Here is a 17945-nt window from a genome sequence, read left to right on the forward strand (position 1 = left end):
CTGTGCCCCAAAAGGGCTTCTCTGCCAGAGGGCAGCCAAAGCTGGTGTGTGTTGCAGCATTTTTCAGAGAAAGAGGACATGAGTTATGAGATTTGAGCTACTCCAGTCTAGGCCTCAGATTTGGGCCTTGTGAGGCCTTCAAGCCTCTGACGCAGTTAGAAATTCAGAGCTTGTGGCGCAGATAGAAATAGTATTAAGTTGTGACGGGGACCACTGGGCTGTCTGGGTGTGAATTAGTATACGTTTATAGTGTAAGGCTCAAGCCACTTTAAGGAAAAGGTAAACATTGTTAGCCTAGCAATCAGAGTGCCTTTGTTTCTGTAAACTATGTAGAAGCTTATATAAACTACCATCTTATCTCAAATAAATGGAGAACGTTTGATTAACCACATTGGTTCAGATCTGTGTTTGTCTTGTCCAGTTTCCCGTTTTCCTGAGATTCCCTGGCTTTTGGTGTGCACTGGGGGCTGTGCTCCGTCCTACAGGGGCTGTTGGTAGCAGCACCTGGAGCAACTGGTGGCAACACTTGGTGCGTGTCAGATGTTGTTGCTCCTTCCCGGAATGATTTTTTCATGGAAGGGATTAGCAGCAGCACAGAAACACCAACAGCTACTCAACTTCACAGGACAAAGAGAATCCACCGAAACACTGTCATGTTTCCTTGTGCTTTTGGTGACAGAGACAGGGAATGGGGAATGGGAAAGGAGATAGGGACTGGGAGTGGTGACAGAGACAGGGAATGGGGACAGGGACCAGGAATGGGGACAGGGAATAGGACTGGGAATGGGGACAGGGACAGGGAATACTGAACAGGGATCAAGAATGGGGTCCAGATTGGTGTGGGAGCAGGACAGGAACGGGACAGGGGGGACATGGGAACAGGCAGGGGCAAGGGGAGTATGGAAGGGGAGTAAGGAATGGGGCAGCCACTGCAGGGGGACGAGGCGTTGGGATGGGGGCACATGGGGACAGTTCCAGGGCAGGGGGTCCTTGACCAGCTGCCCAGAACCTCCACCAGGGTCTCCCAGTGCAACTGGAGCCGCTCAGCCTGGGGTGCCCAAAGCCCTGAGCAACTCCCAGGTCCCTCCCAGGAACCCTCAAGTCCCTCAAACCCAGCATCCCCCACATCCCCTGCAAGATCCCCCCCATGTCCCCATCTTTGTCTTAGCTCAACATGTTTATTGGCAGTGTCACAGCGGGGCAGCTCTCAGTGTCCCCAGCAGGTCACAGTGTCCAGTGCAGCCCCTGCCAGCGGTCACTGCGCACACGGGGCAGGCTGGGCTGGACAGGGGACGGGGCAGAAACGCTGCCCCGGGACTGGGGTCTCCCCCTGCCTCTGGGGCCCAGCCCCTGCTGGGAGCGCCTTGGGCAGGGCACGGGGCTGCTGCTGGGCCAGGGGGACAGGCCGTGCCCCCTGTCCCCTGCTGCTGGGCCAGGGGGACAGGCCGTGCCCCCTGTCCCCTGCTGCTGGGCCAGGGGGACAGGCTGTGCCCCCTGTCCCCTGCTGAAGTGGTCTCCAAGGGGCATTTCCACTTTCTCCACCTCAGCTGCTCTGTGACTCAGGAACTGCCTGAGTCAGCGCCTTTCTGTGTCCCAAGGATGGGGTTCTTCCTTTTTGCTGTGGGATACAAACCCTTTTCACTGCTTACATGTGACTGACCTCTTGAGATCCCTGATGTGAAATGTTTTAACAAAGCTCCTGGTACAGAAGACAAGCTTGGATTTACAAATGTGAAAGGAGAGCTTTTCTTTTGGGATTTTAAACCCTGCCAAGTAGGCTGTAAGGAAAGATGAAAAGGGTTCAAAAATCAGCAAAAATTTACTTTCTTGTATAAAATGGAGTTGCTCCTGCCCTTTCCCTCCTCACTGTCCTTTCTCCTATGACCTCAGAAGAGTGAGCAAAAACATGTGTTTCACTTGTAGATAAAGTATCACTGATGAAAGAGTTCAGCCACCAATGGAGCCAACTGAGTGGCCAAGCTCTGCTGGATGTCGCAGAGTGTATCGCAGGTATCGCCTCCAAATATACTGCTGGTAGTAAATTTTTGTCTGTGTTTGATATAGTTCAGTTCAGAAAATGAGCAGAGAGATTTCAGAAACAATGTGAGAAAAATACTTGTGTTTTGGTTAAATTTCAATCTGCTGTGTAGCATTTTTCTCTCTCTATGCCCGTATTTCAGTGGACATTATAAGAAAAAATGCCATTAACACTGGGAGAGGAAATGCCATTTAAATGTGGAGATGCCCAAATGCTACGGCAGTGGGGTCTGGGTAATTAAGACACGCTGAAGTTTGAAACAGCTCTGTGTTGGGAGCTACAAAAACATTCTGCCAAAGACACCAGCTAGTCACTGATGTTTCTAATCCAGCCTTCGAGCAGCAGCCATCTCTGGTGGGCTGGAGCTTTGAAGTGTGTTCTAATACTGCCCTTTGCTGTGTGTCACTGAGCAAAGGGAAGAGTCAGATTAGACTTTTGGCACTTGAAATCAAAGTCACAGACATGGAGTCACCCCTTTTACTAGAAATCTTTCAATTGCCTCTCTATGGTGCATTTCCAAATCTTCAGTGTGGGTTTAGACAACTCCTTAATGGGAATAAAATGCAATTTGACATTTCAGTCATTGTTCATGCAGAAACAGATTGTGAAATAATTTAGTAAAGGTACAAAGTCTGCCACAGGTACAAGGCTCTGGTTGGAGAAATTAGTCCTGAGGGGTTGGTGGTTCTGTTTCAAGGACCACCAGCTGCTTTGCCCGTTTCTGGATCATGGGGCTCCATGTGCTATTTCACTGATCTTAGCCAGAGAGGCTTCCAAGAAGCAAAAGCAGAGGTAGATCCTTGTTTGCATTAATGTTGGTGGGTAAGAACCTGTGTCTCTCTCCCGGCAGAGCTCGTGGAGTGGGTTTATGCCAGGAGCCCTGAAGTCGTCCAGCGCTATGCCCTGCCCGTGCTCTGGTCCTTCCTGGACAACAAAGCGCTGCCTGTCCGCAGTGCCAACATCCGCACTGTGGCCACCAAGCTTGCCCTGGCCCTCTACGAGGCGATGGGCAACAAGCTGAAGAAATGTGCAGCCAGCAAGCCTCCACACATGCGGGAGAACCTCTCCAACATTTTGTACTGGTGAAGGCAGGATGTTCTCCAGGAAGATGACCAAGTGCTGAGTTGGACACCTCCGGATTTGACTTCTTAGCTGTGCCAAAAATGACAAAACACTAAGGAAGGGTGTGCATCGGCCCCCGCTCTCTCCATCGCCCTTCCTAGTCATGACATGGGGGGCCTGAAGAAACTCCAGACTGAAGACAAGGTGAAGGCTGAGCATGGATCAGCCTCACACAGAGGTGAGGGGGGAGCTGGGCCGCTCTCTGGAGGGAGAAAGGGTCCTGCGGCAGCCCAGAGAGCCTGTGCACATTGCCAGGGAACAGCTGTGCCCCCATGTGCCCTGCAATGAGCTGTGCTCCCAGTGCCCCTGGAGCTGTAGGGCTGCTCAGCCGTGGGGCAGGGAGAGGAGCAGGAGGGTGCATGTGCAGCTGAGCCATTCCTGGGAAGCACAGGGCTCTGGGCTCCTGCTGTCCCAGGGCAGCCCAGAGGCCAGGCTGTTCCTGTGGCAGCCCTGTGCAAGTGGGTCAGGGTTTCCCCTGGCCTGTCTCAAGTGTCTGCCAGCAGGAACATGTTTCCCTGTGCAGCTGTTTAGAAGTTGGCAGGAAATGTGTCCCATGAAATCTAGAGCTCAAGCTGCTTTAGGTTTGCATTGTGGCATCTGTTAAAACTTTGTGTCTTCACTTTGCAGGCCTGACTGGCTATCCTCTTACCAAGAGGTTTTCTCTGGACACTTCTGATTGTCTCTTACCCGCAAAGTCCTTGCTTCCCATCCAGAAGAGCTCTCATCCCTCCAAGCTCAGGAAGAAGCTGCCGCCTGCCTGAAGAGTAGTTGAAGAATAGGATTTATGCATTAGTCTTCATAGATACAGATATACAAATGTTCTGATATTTAGATGTAGTTTTGATTAAATGTATTTTGATTGTATCTTGAAATTTTATGACATATTTTTAAGTGTATATATTTTATTCTTATGATTTTAAAAAAAGGAAATAAATAAATAAAATTTAAATAAGCCAAGCGGAGAATGTGAGACCCAGACCTATCTAGCCTAGAGGTTATGGGAGTGCAGCTCACTCGATGTGCCAGTGTCTCACCACATCCTTTCATCACTGGGCCTCTCCTCTTCCTCTTTTGATACGTTTTCTTTGTGTCATTTGTGCTGCTCTTTGTCATTTGACATTACAACTCAGCCACCCATTGACATGTCTGGGGGACAATGGACCCACAAGATCCTGTATAGTCAAAAGTTTTCCATGTAGATGTATTCTGTGCTCACAAAAAGGCCTGAGCAAAGAAATCAAGAGGAGTGTGCCCAAAGCTTTGCTCCTTTGCAACGTGACACAGATCTGGCTCACGGGTGTTTTTAATCACAATTTCATAGGTATGAAGAGGACATGAGAAAAGATGCACTGCTTTGGAAAAATCATCTGTATGTATATTTACCCAGGACAGCAGTCCAACTGTGTTGTTTGCAACCTGTTTGCAGAAGGATGATTGGACTGTGAGTCCAATAACAAGTGACAAGGGTTCCTCAAATCTTTTTACACTCCAGCCTGGGTGCCATTCAGACCACAGTTATAGGATAATACTGTAGTACATCCCACACACATTCTACCTCCAATAAAAGCTTGGCTTGTCTTATTAGAGTGAAATAAATAGAAGAGTAATAAAATGAACAGTTACACTCGTCACTTTGGAATGACTCTCCTGCTTTCCAGTGTCAACCCTGCACCTCATGCTCCCAAGGCTTGTTACAAACAAGTGTCCGAGATTGCTTATAAATTCTTTGGCAAGGTTCAGTAAAAGCCAGATTGAATATTGAGCAACAGCTCAGCAAAATTCAATGGCAGCACTCACACTATTACTTACTAGTCGATTAAGGCACAACAAGGAAAAAAAGTAACAAATAAAATACAGTCAATCAAACAAGAAATGTACTGAGAACTATACGTGTGTGTGTGTGTGTGTGTGTGTGTGTTTGTGTGTGTGTTTGTGTGCATTTGAGAAGGGGACAGAAAGAGCAAGGATCCAAAGGAATACCACCTAAAAGCTTAACAGCACTCAAGCTTAACTCCAGGTCAGCTGGAGCCTCCAGGAGTGGGGCTGTTGGCCCAGGATCCATTGTTGATGGGTGATCCTGCCAGAGCAGCAAACCTGCGAGCTCGCTGGCTCTGAGAGGCCCCACGCAGAGGGAGGCTGCTGCTGGCAGCCGCTGTGCTCCAGGAGAGCTCCAAGGGCCTCCTTTTGGAGCGCTGATTATAAAATAAAATGCTTCACCATGGCTGCACTTTGGGTCAGCAGCCTGCCTTTGAAAGTGGGAGAAGAAGGATGTCGTGCCACTGAGGCCAGAAAAGTGGTTTCCAAGGCTGTTCACAGAACAGCCCAGGATCTCGTTAGACAGCACAAGTTCCTGGAGCACTCAATGTTTCTGAAAAGCTCCAGAGGAGCTGGGTCCAGGGGCTGTTCAGCAAGGCCGAGGCCTGACAAGCCTTTCTCAAATCACTGTGTGGCCTGACAAGGCTGGGGAGATTCACCACCACAATCTGAAACATGAAGTTTGGATGTAGGGTAAAAAGCCACGGCCCAGTGGAAGTGGGTCATGTCCTCAGGCCTGGGGGAGAATCACAATGCAGATCCTTGTGGTAGTGATTCAATTTCTCCCCACTTTTCTAAATTCTTGGTGGCAAGGTCACTTAGGTTAGACACCCAGCTCACAAGCAGTGCTCCTGAAGTTTTCTGCACAATGAATTAAAATGAGAATCCTGTCACATCCAAAAATTGTGTTCTGTTGTGGTTTAATTACTGTTTTGAAGAATTTCTAGAGCAGCAAATTTGCTTCCTCAAATATTTACTGTGCATGGCATGGAGCACAGAGGAAAGATTTAATGTTAAAAGCATCACCCTGGCAATGTTCTTTTGACAGGTTTTGCCCTGAGCTTTCCTTAGGATTATCTGAAAGCTTCAATGTCACTAGCAGAAGCTCCTGCAATGGCTGCTGGCCAGCAGAGAGGGCTGTCAGCTGTAAAACAAGTGTTGCCACAAGCAGCAGCTTACCCAGGGCAGCAAATCAAGAGCTGGGAAGGAGCTCATCTGAAGGCCAAGCCTCTTTCGGTCCTTCTAAAAGGCTGGAACAGTTCCTCGTTCCAATGAGGCGGATGCTGGACACCACAGCTCTGTGTGAGGACTGGACACAAGTCTGCTCCCACTGAGCGCTGTGATGGTTTCTGCAGGAGCTCTGGGCTCCTGCGTGTGGTGACACAATGAGGAGTCAAGGAGCCAAGTGCACTCCTCAAATTCCAAATGGTGCAGGATGTCTCCCAGACCCAACCTGCCACCACCTACAACTCGAGCTGCCCTGGCAGTGCCAAATGCCTCTTACAAACTGACATCAGGAAACTGGGGGGTGAGTGTTGTTTCCCATGGGAAAGGGCTGGCGTTCATTCATGTCCATGGGCCTGCAACTGGAGCTGGTGCTGCATCTTTCACATTGCTTTAACCCCCCTGCCAAGTGCTATCTGTGGCTGGGAAAGGACACAAAAGGATTAACATGACACAGAAGTCTTCCTTTCACTTATTTCCTCTGTGTTAATGAAACCCATCTAATTATCTGGACCTAGGATGGAAGACTCCAGATATAATCTCAAGATGGAAAAGCTAACTGTATTTTGTCATATGCTGCAAAGCAGCATATAACTAAAAATATTGAGGATGGATGAAGGCAAGTACTTTAAATCTAACATTCAATTTGGTTTCAAGCACAGAAAGTTGTTAGTTGTAAGCCAAACCATGCTGGCCTCTGAGAAAGGACCTTCCTCTTCCACTCATCTGTGAAGTATTTCAGATATTCAGGAAAATTATTATTTTTTGGAGTGAAATGCACTATTGTGCAGGGACAACCATTCTTTCAGAAATGCAGCCTACCTATTCACAGAATCATGTGTTTCCAAAAGCCTTGTGACTCAATTTTCTGACACACCATTAGCTTTGTAATGAGAAAGCAAGCATGGTCTTACAGTAATCACAAGTTCTGTATGACAGTGTCTATCTACAGATACAACTAAAGGAAAGTGTGTCGCCCTGATTCTTAAGTTTTTCTAAAGCCTTCTGAGTTTACATTCTATTGGAAAACTTTCCCACACAGTTTCTATAAATAACATATTGTTTTGAATTCCTTCCTGGGAGTGGAGAAACTTGATGTACTAGTAGTTTGTCCAATGTCTTTGGAGAGGTGGCCCATTCACTCTCCAATCCACTGTCACCTTTGGAAAAGTATGAAAGTTGGAGTCAGAAAATAAACTTTCTCTTTTACCTTGCAAAGTGGCAAGTGGCTCGCGTTGTGCTTTCTCGTGTCCTATAGCAACAAAGGTGCACTAGTACACCAAATTTTACAGCACAGTATCCAGGCTCTAATATCTAAAAAACAAAGCTTTGGGCAAAACTTGCATGACCTTAAAGGTCATTGCAACATTTACAATGTCTGCTATATCAGAGGTTATGCTAGGAATTTTATTGAGGTTATTTGCCTCTATAAAGGCCCAAAGATTGGATTCCTAAGCACCTGTGATATGCTACAATCAACTGCCAAAATAATGATTTAATTTTACAGCATATTAGTATTACATAACCAAGTATAATTGTCGCTGTTGAGACAGGACAGGAACAGAGAAACTCCAAGTCAGAAGGCTGAAAGAACTGAACTCAACAACTGTATTTCAAATACATCGCTCTTTTTATAGAGAACATCCTGCAGACCAATTTCATTGGTCTTCAAGTAAAAACATCTCACACCACTGGTGCGTGCTGAATGGCACACGGTGGCAGAACATATCTATAAACAATGTGAACAACAAGAGAGACAGAAAATTATTTACATTCCTTTGAAACTCTTTCCCAGGCCCTAGTCTGGCAGAAACCTCTCCTTTCTCTCTGAATGAACTGAGAATATCCTTATATAATTATGTAGCCAGCTGGGCCTTTGTAAATTCCTCACCCTTGTAGGGACAGGCTGACTTGCCTCTTGATAGACATGTTGTTCTGACACTGAACTGCTAGGGAAATAACCAACTGTCCCCATATAGTTTTCATACTGTTCTCCATAAACTTTCAAGCAAGGAGGTGTATAATGAGATACCTTAAAACAATCCTCATCTGCTTTGAGCTGGTTTATCACTTAGCCAAAAGGAGTTACCAGTAGTGTTCTTAATGTGGTTTACATCCCCTAGGCTCTAATCAGCTGGCACATGAAACAAACCATTGACAGAAGTTCTGATCTAGGCATACATTTTTTTGAGTAAATGAATACTGCTTATAGTTGATCTGGATTTTTTTTTGTAAACATAGCCAGTTTTTATATTTGCTTCCCTTAAATTTAAGACTTTAAAGGCCCCTGTGATAAAAGATTTATCCTCCACTGTTTTCATAAACAGCCACAGAAATAAACTGTTGAGCCATTCTGTAAAGGTTCAGTTCATAATTACCATATAGCTATTGATTAAAAAAAGAAAAATATTAAAGCCCTTCAAGCCTTCTCAACCAGTTTAAACATTCACTTTTAAAACTAAGTTGCTGCTTTAAGCCCCACAACAGCTCAGCATTTGCAACCATTTCTTGACAGCAATGTGTGTTAATCTACTTCTAGTTTGTTCATATTCACAAGAATCAACTCTTACACTTGCAGCCCAGAATTCCCCAGAGTCTTCTTCATTCATTAGTTTTGAATGAACAGAAATTCACTGGCCCTTCTTAATATTAATGAAACTGCAGTCTGAAGCATTATAATCCTCTTCTGCTCTGGCAAGGGAATTGGTGTCTGGGGGAAAAAAAAGCAACAAAAAAATGAGGTAGATGCATTCAAATACATACATACTTTAACAGAAATATAAATACACGTGACCTTGTAGTAAAACTATTCCTACATATAAAAGTAGGTTATCTTGAAACAGTTAAAGTTTTCAAGAATTTGTTCTGTGCATTTTTCTGTTTTCCAGTAACCAAAATAACAGCTTTAGAAGCAATTTCAGCACTGAAAGTTAGAATCCCTCCTTACACTTTTCACTTAAGTGAAAAATGTCCCTTTAAGAATCCCATTTTTTGGTAAAACTGCATGTGACATTCTACATAGCCAGTTGACAAGAAAAATATATGACAGAGATAAACAAGCAAAGTAGTTTTGCCTTCACCCCCAGCATTATTTTTAAAACTATTTTGTCTTCAAAGTTAAAGCAAATTTACTTACAGACACAGTCATCATCAGGACACAGCTTCTTGCTGGTAAGCTTCTCCATAAAAATTCCAGTTGTGAGAGGACACATTGATCCGAGACACAAAAATAAAGTCATCAAATAAACACTTTTTGTCACTTTTCTTTGCTGCAGCACTTGCTGAGTGTGTACCAGGTCCAGCAATCCCCATCTTTTATGGAAGAGGCAGAAAACTGGACAAACACACCGGGCTAACAGGTATGGGCTGTGGCAACACTGCATCCCACCAGAGGAGCTGGAGGCAGGGGGAAAACCTCAGACACAACTCATAAAGCTGAATCCCCTGCCAAAGCCATTCTGTATTAACATTTTAATCAGCAACTGTATTCTTTAAACACTCTAAGCCCTCCTAGAGCTGTCCATAGTCTTAATCATACTTCAAGCAAAGTCTGAGAATGAAAATTAAGTCAGACCCTGGTAAGAAGCAAATGAAATTACATCCTTCTTAGTCCTCCAGTCCTTAATTTTCACAAATGCTCACTGACAAGCACAATCTTCCATGGACCAAAAACCCTCAGTGGCAGAGATTTCCCTGCTCCTGTCTACAAAAAGGACCTACAGGGACAATAGCAGACAGATGCAATGGAACAAATCATTAGGGAGTAATCAGGTACAATACGGTATCTGATTACTTCACTGCATCCAATGTATTTCACGTCACACAAAACCTATTAAGTTTTTAACAAGTAAGAAAAAATAAAGTCAATCAAACCTGAGAAACCCAGAAGCATTAGGACATTTATTTTGGAAAAGCCTGGCTAAAAACCTGAAACTTTTATGTTTCCTCTCAGGACTTTCCCTTGAGAATGAGGGTGAATGCTCTATTTATTCTGAATATGCTGGCATTCAGCATCCCTGATCATACTTTTGCTCTGGAAAGAAAGCTATTTTTAGCACTCACTTCTGAGAAATAAGGTTCACTTTAAAAGTTCTTAAACTGAATAAAGCCCTGCAAGGTTAATCAATAATGAGACAGACTTGAGGAAAAAACATGGCTCAAAACCAGCATAATTATATTTTATTTTTTAAAAATTAGTATTTCAACAGAAAAGATCGTTATCCGGGTGATGTGTGGAAATTTTACATGTCCCCTGGTCATTGTGGCAATTCTATTTGAGTCTTTTTTTTTCTGCAGAGAATAGCAAGCATGCTGACTGACCAGAGTAGCAATGTTTTAAAAAAAAAACCCACCTATCCACAGAACTCCTTTACAGGAGCATATAGTTATTTCTTTGCATAGGTGATTTTCATGGCATGAGATGGACGGATCTTGAATCCCTGGAGAGCGTCTCGAGCAGCCCCTGCTTGGTTCTCGTTTTCAAACTCCACGAATGCGATGTCTTGGCGCCCCGGCACTAAGCGTACTTCTTTGAATCCAGGAAACCTTTAAAATAAGGTGAGAGTCAAAAAATACTTCTTAGCTCAATATACATCTCTCTTCAGTAGCTCCTTATCAGAAGCATCTACTAGCACAATTGTTATTGCTAATGAAAGATTTAAATTGAAGGGTTTTACATGTTCTATCCTTAGAACTATGCTTCAATTAAGGAATATTATGTGGAAGCAGTTTAATCAGAGCTGTACACACACAGAAGCAATCAAACTAGTCTTAGAACTGCTCCCTGCTGTCCTATGGACTTTAGTATTACAGTAACCAGCTTAAATCCAGTGCAAATTGATAGCAGATAAATTTCACAATCAAAGCCAGCTATGAAAAAAATCAGATTTGCTTTCTGAACCAAGTCATCAGAACTGACATCTGTAACCTCGCCAGTAAGACGAACAATTGAAATCGCTTCAGAACAAACCCTTATTTCTAAAAAGTGAGCTTGCCAACTGAGAAAACACGTACAGGTTACAGAAGAATTAAAAGGAGAAATCATTTCTATTCAAAACTTACTGATTAAATAACATGGACAGCATCATCTCATTTGTTTCCTCAGGCAAATTATTAAGGAAAAGGATATAGTTTGGTGGGTTATCAGGCACCTGCAACAACAGAAATCAAAGCTCAAAAAACTATACATATTTGCATCCAGTTCCTTTCCATCTGTCTGCATGAGTATTTGAACCAAGACTCGCATTTCTTTAGTTTTGCTCATAACATTTTATCTGGGTTTCACCACACTTTTATCAAGATGCAGACAGAGCCCCTTCATTCTTTTACATGGATACATTAATTTGGAGAGGTTCTTCCACAAAAATCACAATACCATACTGTCTTAGATGTCACACTTACACTCAACTAGTCAAGAGCTGACACTGCAGCACTCTCTGCACCCAGGTGCCACAGTAGTGGCTGCAGTGCTATTCAAGACACCTGTAAGGCAGTGGTGGAATGCATGAAGGACTCACAGTGGGAAGCCAAGCCCTGTTTACCTGCAGTACAACCAAAATACCGAGTATCAATCAAAACCTACAAAATCCACATGGTTTTATTACAGAGCTCAATTAAAATGTCTTAATTAGAAACCACTTTAGATTTAGAGCTTTAGTCTTGTAACAGATTTGCCTGCTAATACGAATTTGTTGCCACCCACCACAGACAAGGCTGAGTAGTTATTTGCTGATACTGGAATCTTCAACTCAACAAGTACATTATAAATATAAAAATAAACTGGACACCCCAACTTTAAACATTGTCAAAGCAGTGCCAAATAAAAAGCCTAAGCAGAACAATCTCCTTTTACTGATGGAAATATTCCAAGTAGCGCCATTAGAAAATAAACTTCTGAAGTTCAAAGAAATACCCAAATACTCAGTGTTGTGCTTTGATGCAAACTGACATACATATATTGTGCCTGAAAATCCAGGGAGCAAGACCTTTTCCCCTGTTGATTATGTGTGCAATGGCAGTACTCCAGAAAGATGTGGGGCAGGGCAGGCAAAGATATTCTTCCATGGTACTTGCTCTCCTGCAAATCCTGGCTCTTTACCACTTTCACTTCTAACATGAATCTTTTAGAAAGTCACTGAGCAGACAAGATGAATGAAGCGTAGGGAGTTGTTCCTACATCTCCACACAATACTTTGGAAAATAAGGCACTTGTGAGAAAAAAGAAAAAGTGAGCAGAGAACCCCCAGATTCCTGAGATAAAGCTTTTAGGCAGCTATTTTGGCATCCTCTGTTGTCTTCCTTTTCTTTATCTGCTGCTAGAATAAAGTAAGTTAAAGGGAACTTATTAGCAATGAAAAAAAGAATTAAGAATCCTTCAATTGATACTAAGCACAGTCCAAATTTAAGAATCCAGTATGATTTGGTAATAGTGCTGTTTTCTGTATAGTAATGAGAAACTGCAGATTCTCATTTCCTGTCAACCAGATACAGTAGAAAAGGGATTTGTTTTGTTTGTTTACTGTCATGTAGCTGTTAGACAATGTTTCATAGGACAAAAACAAAGCTGTAAAATATATCCTCAAGTTTCCATGTGTAACAAATTATTATTCATAGAGAATAATTAAAAACATTAGTGCTTTTAGTAATAAAAAACATTACCTGATTCTGTGGTGTAGTCCTTGGGGCACTGGCTGAATTCTGTGTTGCTCCCTAGCAAATAAGTACAAAATAGTTTTACAAAGGTATTCCATTAGAAATAAATTAGGTACATATCACTATGTTTCTCTATAATTCAAGACATATGTTAAAGGTTTTAGTGAGCTGCAATCCAAGGAACATTTGGTGCCTATGAGATACTTCCCAAAGGGAACAAATTGTGTGAATTTTGCATAGCTTCAAAACCAGGCAATCAAAAGAAATAACATCAGTACTACCTGATCAATGTAATGGCTGAGTCAAGTATTTCTCCACGTTACAAAATCTCAGTTAATAGATAAGGAGGAAATAGTTTTGAAAATGAAGGCCTGGACAGGTATCCTGGTTTCACCTGGGACAGAATTAATTTTCTTCTTAGTACAGTGTTTTTGAATTTAGTATGAGAGCAACACTAATAACAAACTGATGTTTTGGTTGTTGATAAGTAGTGCTTGTTTGTATCAAGGACTTTCCTGTTCCCCACACTCTGCTAGTGAGTAGGTGCACCAGAAGCCAGGAGGGAGCCAGGAGAGCTGACCAGAACGGGCCAAAGGGACATTCCATAGTAAAGGATATCATGTCCAGTATATAAACTAACAGGATCTGGTCAGGTGCCTTGATGTTTTCTGCTATACTCCAGCACAAAACCTACTAAATGTTGTTATTTTATGCACGCCAACCCTTAGAGGAGATAAATTCCAACCTAACTCCTGTTAATCTAACATGGAACATCTAATATCTGAGGTAAATTAATTGTCTTGTTCTCATTTACCATTCTTCTGTCCTTATTAGGCAACATGGAATTAAAACACTGAAGAGAGAAGGTGGTTGAGCACTTGAAGCCAGTACTAAAGATAAGCACACTCTCCTTTTTTTTTTCCTTTTCTTAAGAGGCTAGTTTCTACTTGGGTTTGTTGTACCTTTGCCCTACATCTTTACTTTTATGTGGTAATAACAAACGAGAAAAAAGAATGAACAGCAAGGACTATATAACCAGCCCCCTCTCCTTCTACTTCTAGTAAATGCTCAAGAGCTCCAGATAGTCAACAGACCCCAATTGAGGGAATTGAAAACTAACAAAAGACAACATCAAATCCTAAAAAATTCTTTAGAATAGCTTTTGTGTGTGTTTTTTTGTGGTTTTCTTTGGTGCTTTTTTTTTTTGGGGGGGGGGGTTGTTTGTTTATTTAGGGTTTTTTGGTTGGTTTTTGTTCTGAACAGAGAAGCAGCTTACCTGGATAACTTTTTTATTTGGTGCATTTGCTGACTGTTCCAGAGTTTTGGCTTTCTTCTTTTCCTTTCTTTTTTCCTTATCAGCAAAAGTCCCACGCATTTCAGAGATGATATCAGAGTCTGTTTTTGCATACTGAATATGCTTTTCAAAAGAAAAAATTAAAAAAATAAAAACAGAGTATATTCTGCAGTCAATGATACTGAACATTTTGCACCATGCACATTAACTGTGTATTGACACCCTTTTTTTTTGCAGAAACCTTTTATATTAAAACATTGTTATAAAATGTAGGTACACTTATGAAATAAACAATTCTCAGTTTTTTCTGAACACAAGTACAGAAGTCTAAAAAAAACCCTAATATGGAAATTACTAACTTTAGTTCATTGAAATTGGAACTCCATTTATCTAACATCTTTTTAACATCTGTCAAGGTAACACCTACAGAGAGATTCATTTGAGCTACACAGAGGACATCTGAGAAAATCAGAACTAGCGTCTATTAAAACGGAGTTTTCAGTCCCATTTTAAAGGGAGTTAAAATTTGACAGTGATTTCTCAGATCTCTGCAGAAATGTAAATTCAGCAAAACCCAAACTTCTTAAACAGAAAAGGCAAGTATCTTAAAAAACAACTTACCATTGGTTTCCCATAAAATGGAAAGCCTTGTAGCTGTCTCAAGGCATTGGTGGATGATCCAAGTTCTTTAAATATAACAAATGCCTGTCCTCTCATCTTCATGGTCTTTAAAGCCACAATGTCGACCACATGACCAAACTGTGAGAACAACGCGTACAGGGACCTCTTCAGCTCTGGGCACCAGGGAGAAAACAGATTACAACAGGTCACAGGCAAATTCCCACTTCTACCAAGACTGCTGTCCTTTGGGAACAAGAACAAGACAATCAAAAGCAAAGAATTACGGACATCCAGATGCTCTCGGACGCTAGGTCATGAAAAGCATGCTTTGTGAACAAAGGAATAACCTTAAAAGCAATAGCAGTAGCCTGTTGCATATTCATATATCTCATACATGATGCCTAAATTCCTTGCAAATTAAGAACTCTTCTGGATTTTGTCAACTTCTATCCTTTAATCCTGGTGCTTCCATAAAGACTGAGAGAAGGTGGAAGAATGTTTGTCTTTTCCGATAAGGAGGTTGTAACTCTTTATGGGCCACAAGTCACTGCCATCTCTGTGTGAAGAGTTTCTTGATTATCTCATCTCTTGCTTGAGCTAGTAAAAAAATACTACATGCAGAGTTTCGATTTAAACATTATGTTGTAACCTAAAACTCTATTTAACACACTACTTAAGAGAATTAATACAGCATAACTTTCTAACATTACACATATAATATTCATTGTAACATTTGTAAAAAGCCAATCATAAAATATGCATTCTTCACAGAAAGTGTTGAAATGGTAAAAATAGTCAAAACCCCTTAGGAATTGGGAGGAAAACCTGAGGCAGTGGCAGCTAACACCTCAGAAACCCGTGGCTTTTGCTCCTCTCTTCGACCTGAGAGCTTCCTGGGCAGGGGCAACTCTTCCAATTGCATCAGCGTGGCCATGGCTGGGAAGGCAGCGAGTAGATGGGTTTAGCTTCTCCTGCCAGCCCCTGAAGTGCCAGCTGTCATCTGTGTGCGCTGAGGATTCCGCTTCAGACTCGGAACTGGCGCAGCTGCTCCTGTGGCGCTGCTGGCACGCGGGCGCAGCGGTGCTGCAGCAGCTGTCCCGCACACAGGGAGGGCTCTGGAGCCTCCCAGGGCCCCCAAGGAGAGGAGCAGGAAACGTGCCGGGATCTGCTGCAGGGCCGTGGGGTTGTGGGGGATCCTTCGGTCTCTTGGATGGGGCAGGGAGGGGGCAAATGGAATCAAGATGAGACAGGGATCAGGCAGCCCCACACCAGGCAGCGTTTTCTCCTCTGAGAGCTCCTCGGAACTGAGCAAGCTGGTGAATCCTGCGGAGCAAATGAGACCCGGGAGTGAGGGAAAGGCTGGCTGGGAAGGAGTCGGATAAACCCGTGTGGGCATTTCCCTTTCCAAAGGGGCTCCTGGGGAGACAAAGGAGACAAGAGGGATTCCCCATCTCACGACATTCCCTTATTTCCTTCAGTAGCGCTATTGCAGTCACTGCATACAAGAGTTTACTTGATCCCTTTGATGCCAGGGAGCACCAAGAACTTGAACCTCGCTGGAGTCCAACCCTGTCTACCTATCACCGAGCAGAGGGAAAAGATAAAGAACTGGGTGGGGGTTGAGCCAAAATGGCATTTTGCCACTTCTGATCTCTTCCCAGCTTTTGCAGTAGGGCAACAATCCCATCGCTGCAAACCACTCCCCTTTGCAAGGCACATGTGGACCTCGCTGGTAGCTCAGGGCTCCTGAAGGGGCTGCTGCAGTTGGCAACTGGAGCTGTTGTTGAACTTTTCACATTGCTTAACCCCCCCGCCAAATGCCATCAAGTGGCTGAGGAAGGACACAAAAAGATTACCCTGGAGGAAGTGAGGCCAAAAGCTTAGAAAAGGATGAAAGAAATGCTCTGATGATGACAATGACAAAAAACACAATTTATTTTTGACAGCAAATGAGCACCCACCACCCTCCAGCCCTCCCAGACTGGCAGGCCGAGCGGGGCCGTTTCCATGGCATGAGGAGCTGGCAGCCTGCGGAGAGAAACCACAGAGCCACGGTCAGTCACAGAAGGCTCCTGTGCCCCTGTCCCACCATGGCCTGTGCCCGGGCCAGGCTGCTGGCTGTGCTCAGAGCCCAAACCTCCTGACCCATTCTCCGTTTCTAGAGAAGGGCAGCATGGCAGGCCACATTCCATCTCCTCCGCTTAAGCACAGCACAGCAGCCTCCTCAGCAGCTGCAAGGGTGGGATGCCCGTGTGCCTGCTGCCCTTTGCCCGAAGCCCTTCTGCCAGCCGAGCTGTGGAGCCGGGTACCCACCTCTGCAGACCTGCTGCCAGGAGAGGAGCCGATACCGCACGAGGTCCTCGTCCTTCTTGAGGGGGATGTCCCCACAGACCGTGACCCCTAGGGTAGCGCTGGCACTGGACACGCTCCATGGATGGTCTGGGCACCAGGTGTAATCTTCCTGGGAAAACAAGGAACAATTACATGAAAGTCAATTCAAAACAAGACCTGGAAACAAGAAAAAGCACCAAAGCCTGTCAGTGTTTCATGGGCCTGAGGAGGGTCTGGCCACTCCATGCAGGAATTAAACCTGTCCATGGGTGTGGAAAAACCCCACCATTCCTGCCCGTAAACGCACCCCTTCCTCAGGGGCCTGCAGACCAGCTGGGGCACGGCTTCCAAACCCGTCCCCCTCTGCTGCCCGCACCCACATGGATAAATGCTTTTGTCAGGCTGGCTGCCCCCGCCCCAGCCCGTGCCGGGCTGGCTGGCAGAAGCTGTCAGCAAGGCCAGGAGCTGGCTCCCCTTCCACAACATCCGTCCCCTGTCCCAACAAAACCAGCTTGGCGGCCAGGGGAAAAATTAATATTCCCCAGCGCTGCTGAGTGGGGAACCTGCGACGCGTGGCCAGGCCGAGCCCCGCCATGCCTGGAAGCACGAGCACAGCCAGGCCGAGCCCCGCCACGCCTGGAAGCACGAGCACAGCCAGGCCGAGTCCCGCCATGCCTGGAAGCACCAGCACGGCCTGGCCGAGCCCTGCCATGCCTGGAAGCACGAGCACGGCCAGGCCGGGCCCTGCCATGCCTGGAAGCACGAGCATCCCCTGCCCCTGCACTGGCTGGGGACTCATCTTGATTTCATCGGGGCTCAGAGTGTGTCCTCCAGGAAGGGGCTGCAGCC

The 17945-nt window shown here is 44.5% G+C and overlaps 2 protein-coding genes across 2 annotated transcripts; one reads left to right on the forward strand and one right to left on the reverse strand.

Moving 5' to 3' along the window:
* The first annotated feature begins 1858 nt into the window (after window positions 1–1858).
* LOC140681395 (TOG array regulator of axonemal microtubules protein 2-like) lies at window positions 1859–3303 on the forward strand. Its single transcript, XM_072921189.1, has 2 exons — window positions 1859–2010; window positions 2889–3303. Exons 1-2 carry the CDS (start codon window positions 1938–1940, stop codon window positions 3122–3124), a joined length of 309 nt encoding a protein of 102 aa, XP_072777290.1. The 5' UTR covers window positions 1859–1937; the 3' UTR covers window positions 3125–3303.
* A 6326-nt stretch (window positions 3304–9629) lies between these two features.
* LOC140681367 (uncharacterized) lies at window positions 9630–17847 on the reverse strand. Its single transcript, XM_072921026.1, has 8 exons — window positions 17605–17847; window positions 17079–17226; window positions 15925–16088; window positions 14766–15008; window positions 14127–14267; window positions 12857–12907; window positions 11261–11349; window positions 9630–10744 (listed from the first exon to the last, which is right to left on the reverse strand). Exons 1-8 carry the CDS (start codon window positions 17845–17847, stop codon window positions 10585–10587), a joined length of 1239 nt encoding a protein of 412 aa, XP_072777127.1. The 3' UTR covers window positions 9630–10584.
* Between the last annotated feature and the right edge of the window lie 98 nt (window positions 17848–17945).

The sequence above is a fragment of the Taeniopygia guttata genome, chromosome 35, assembly GCF_048771995.1.
Source record: "Taeniopygia guttata chromosome 35, bTaeGut7.mat, whole genome shotgun sequence".
Lineage (NCBI taxonomy): Eukaryota > Metazoa > Chordata > Aves > Passeriformes > Estrildidae > Taeniopygia > Taeniopygia guttata.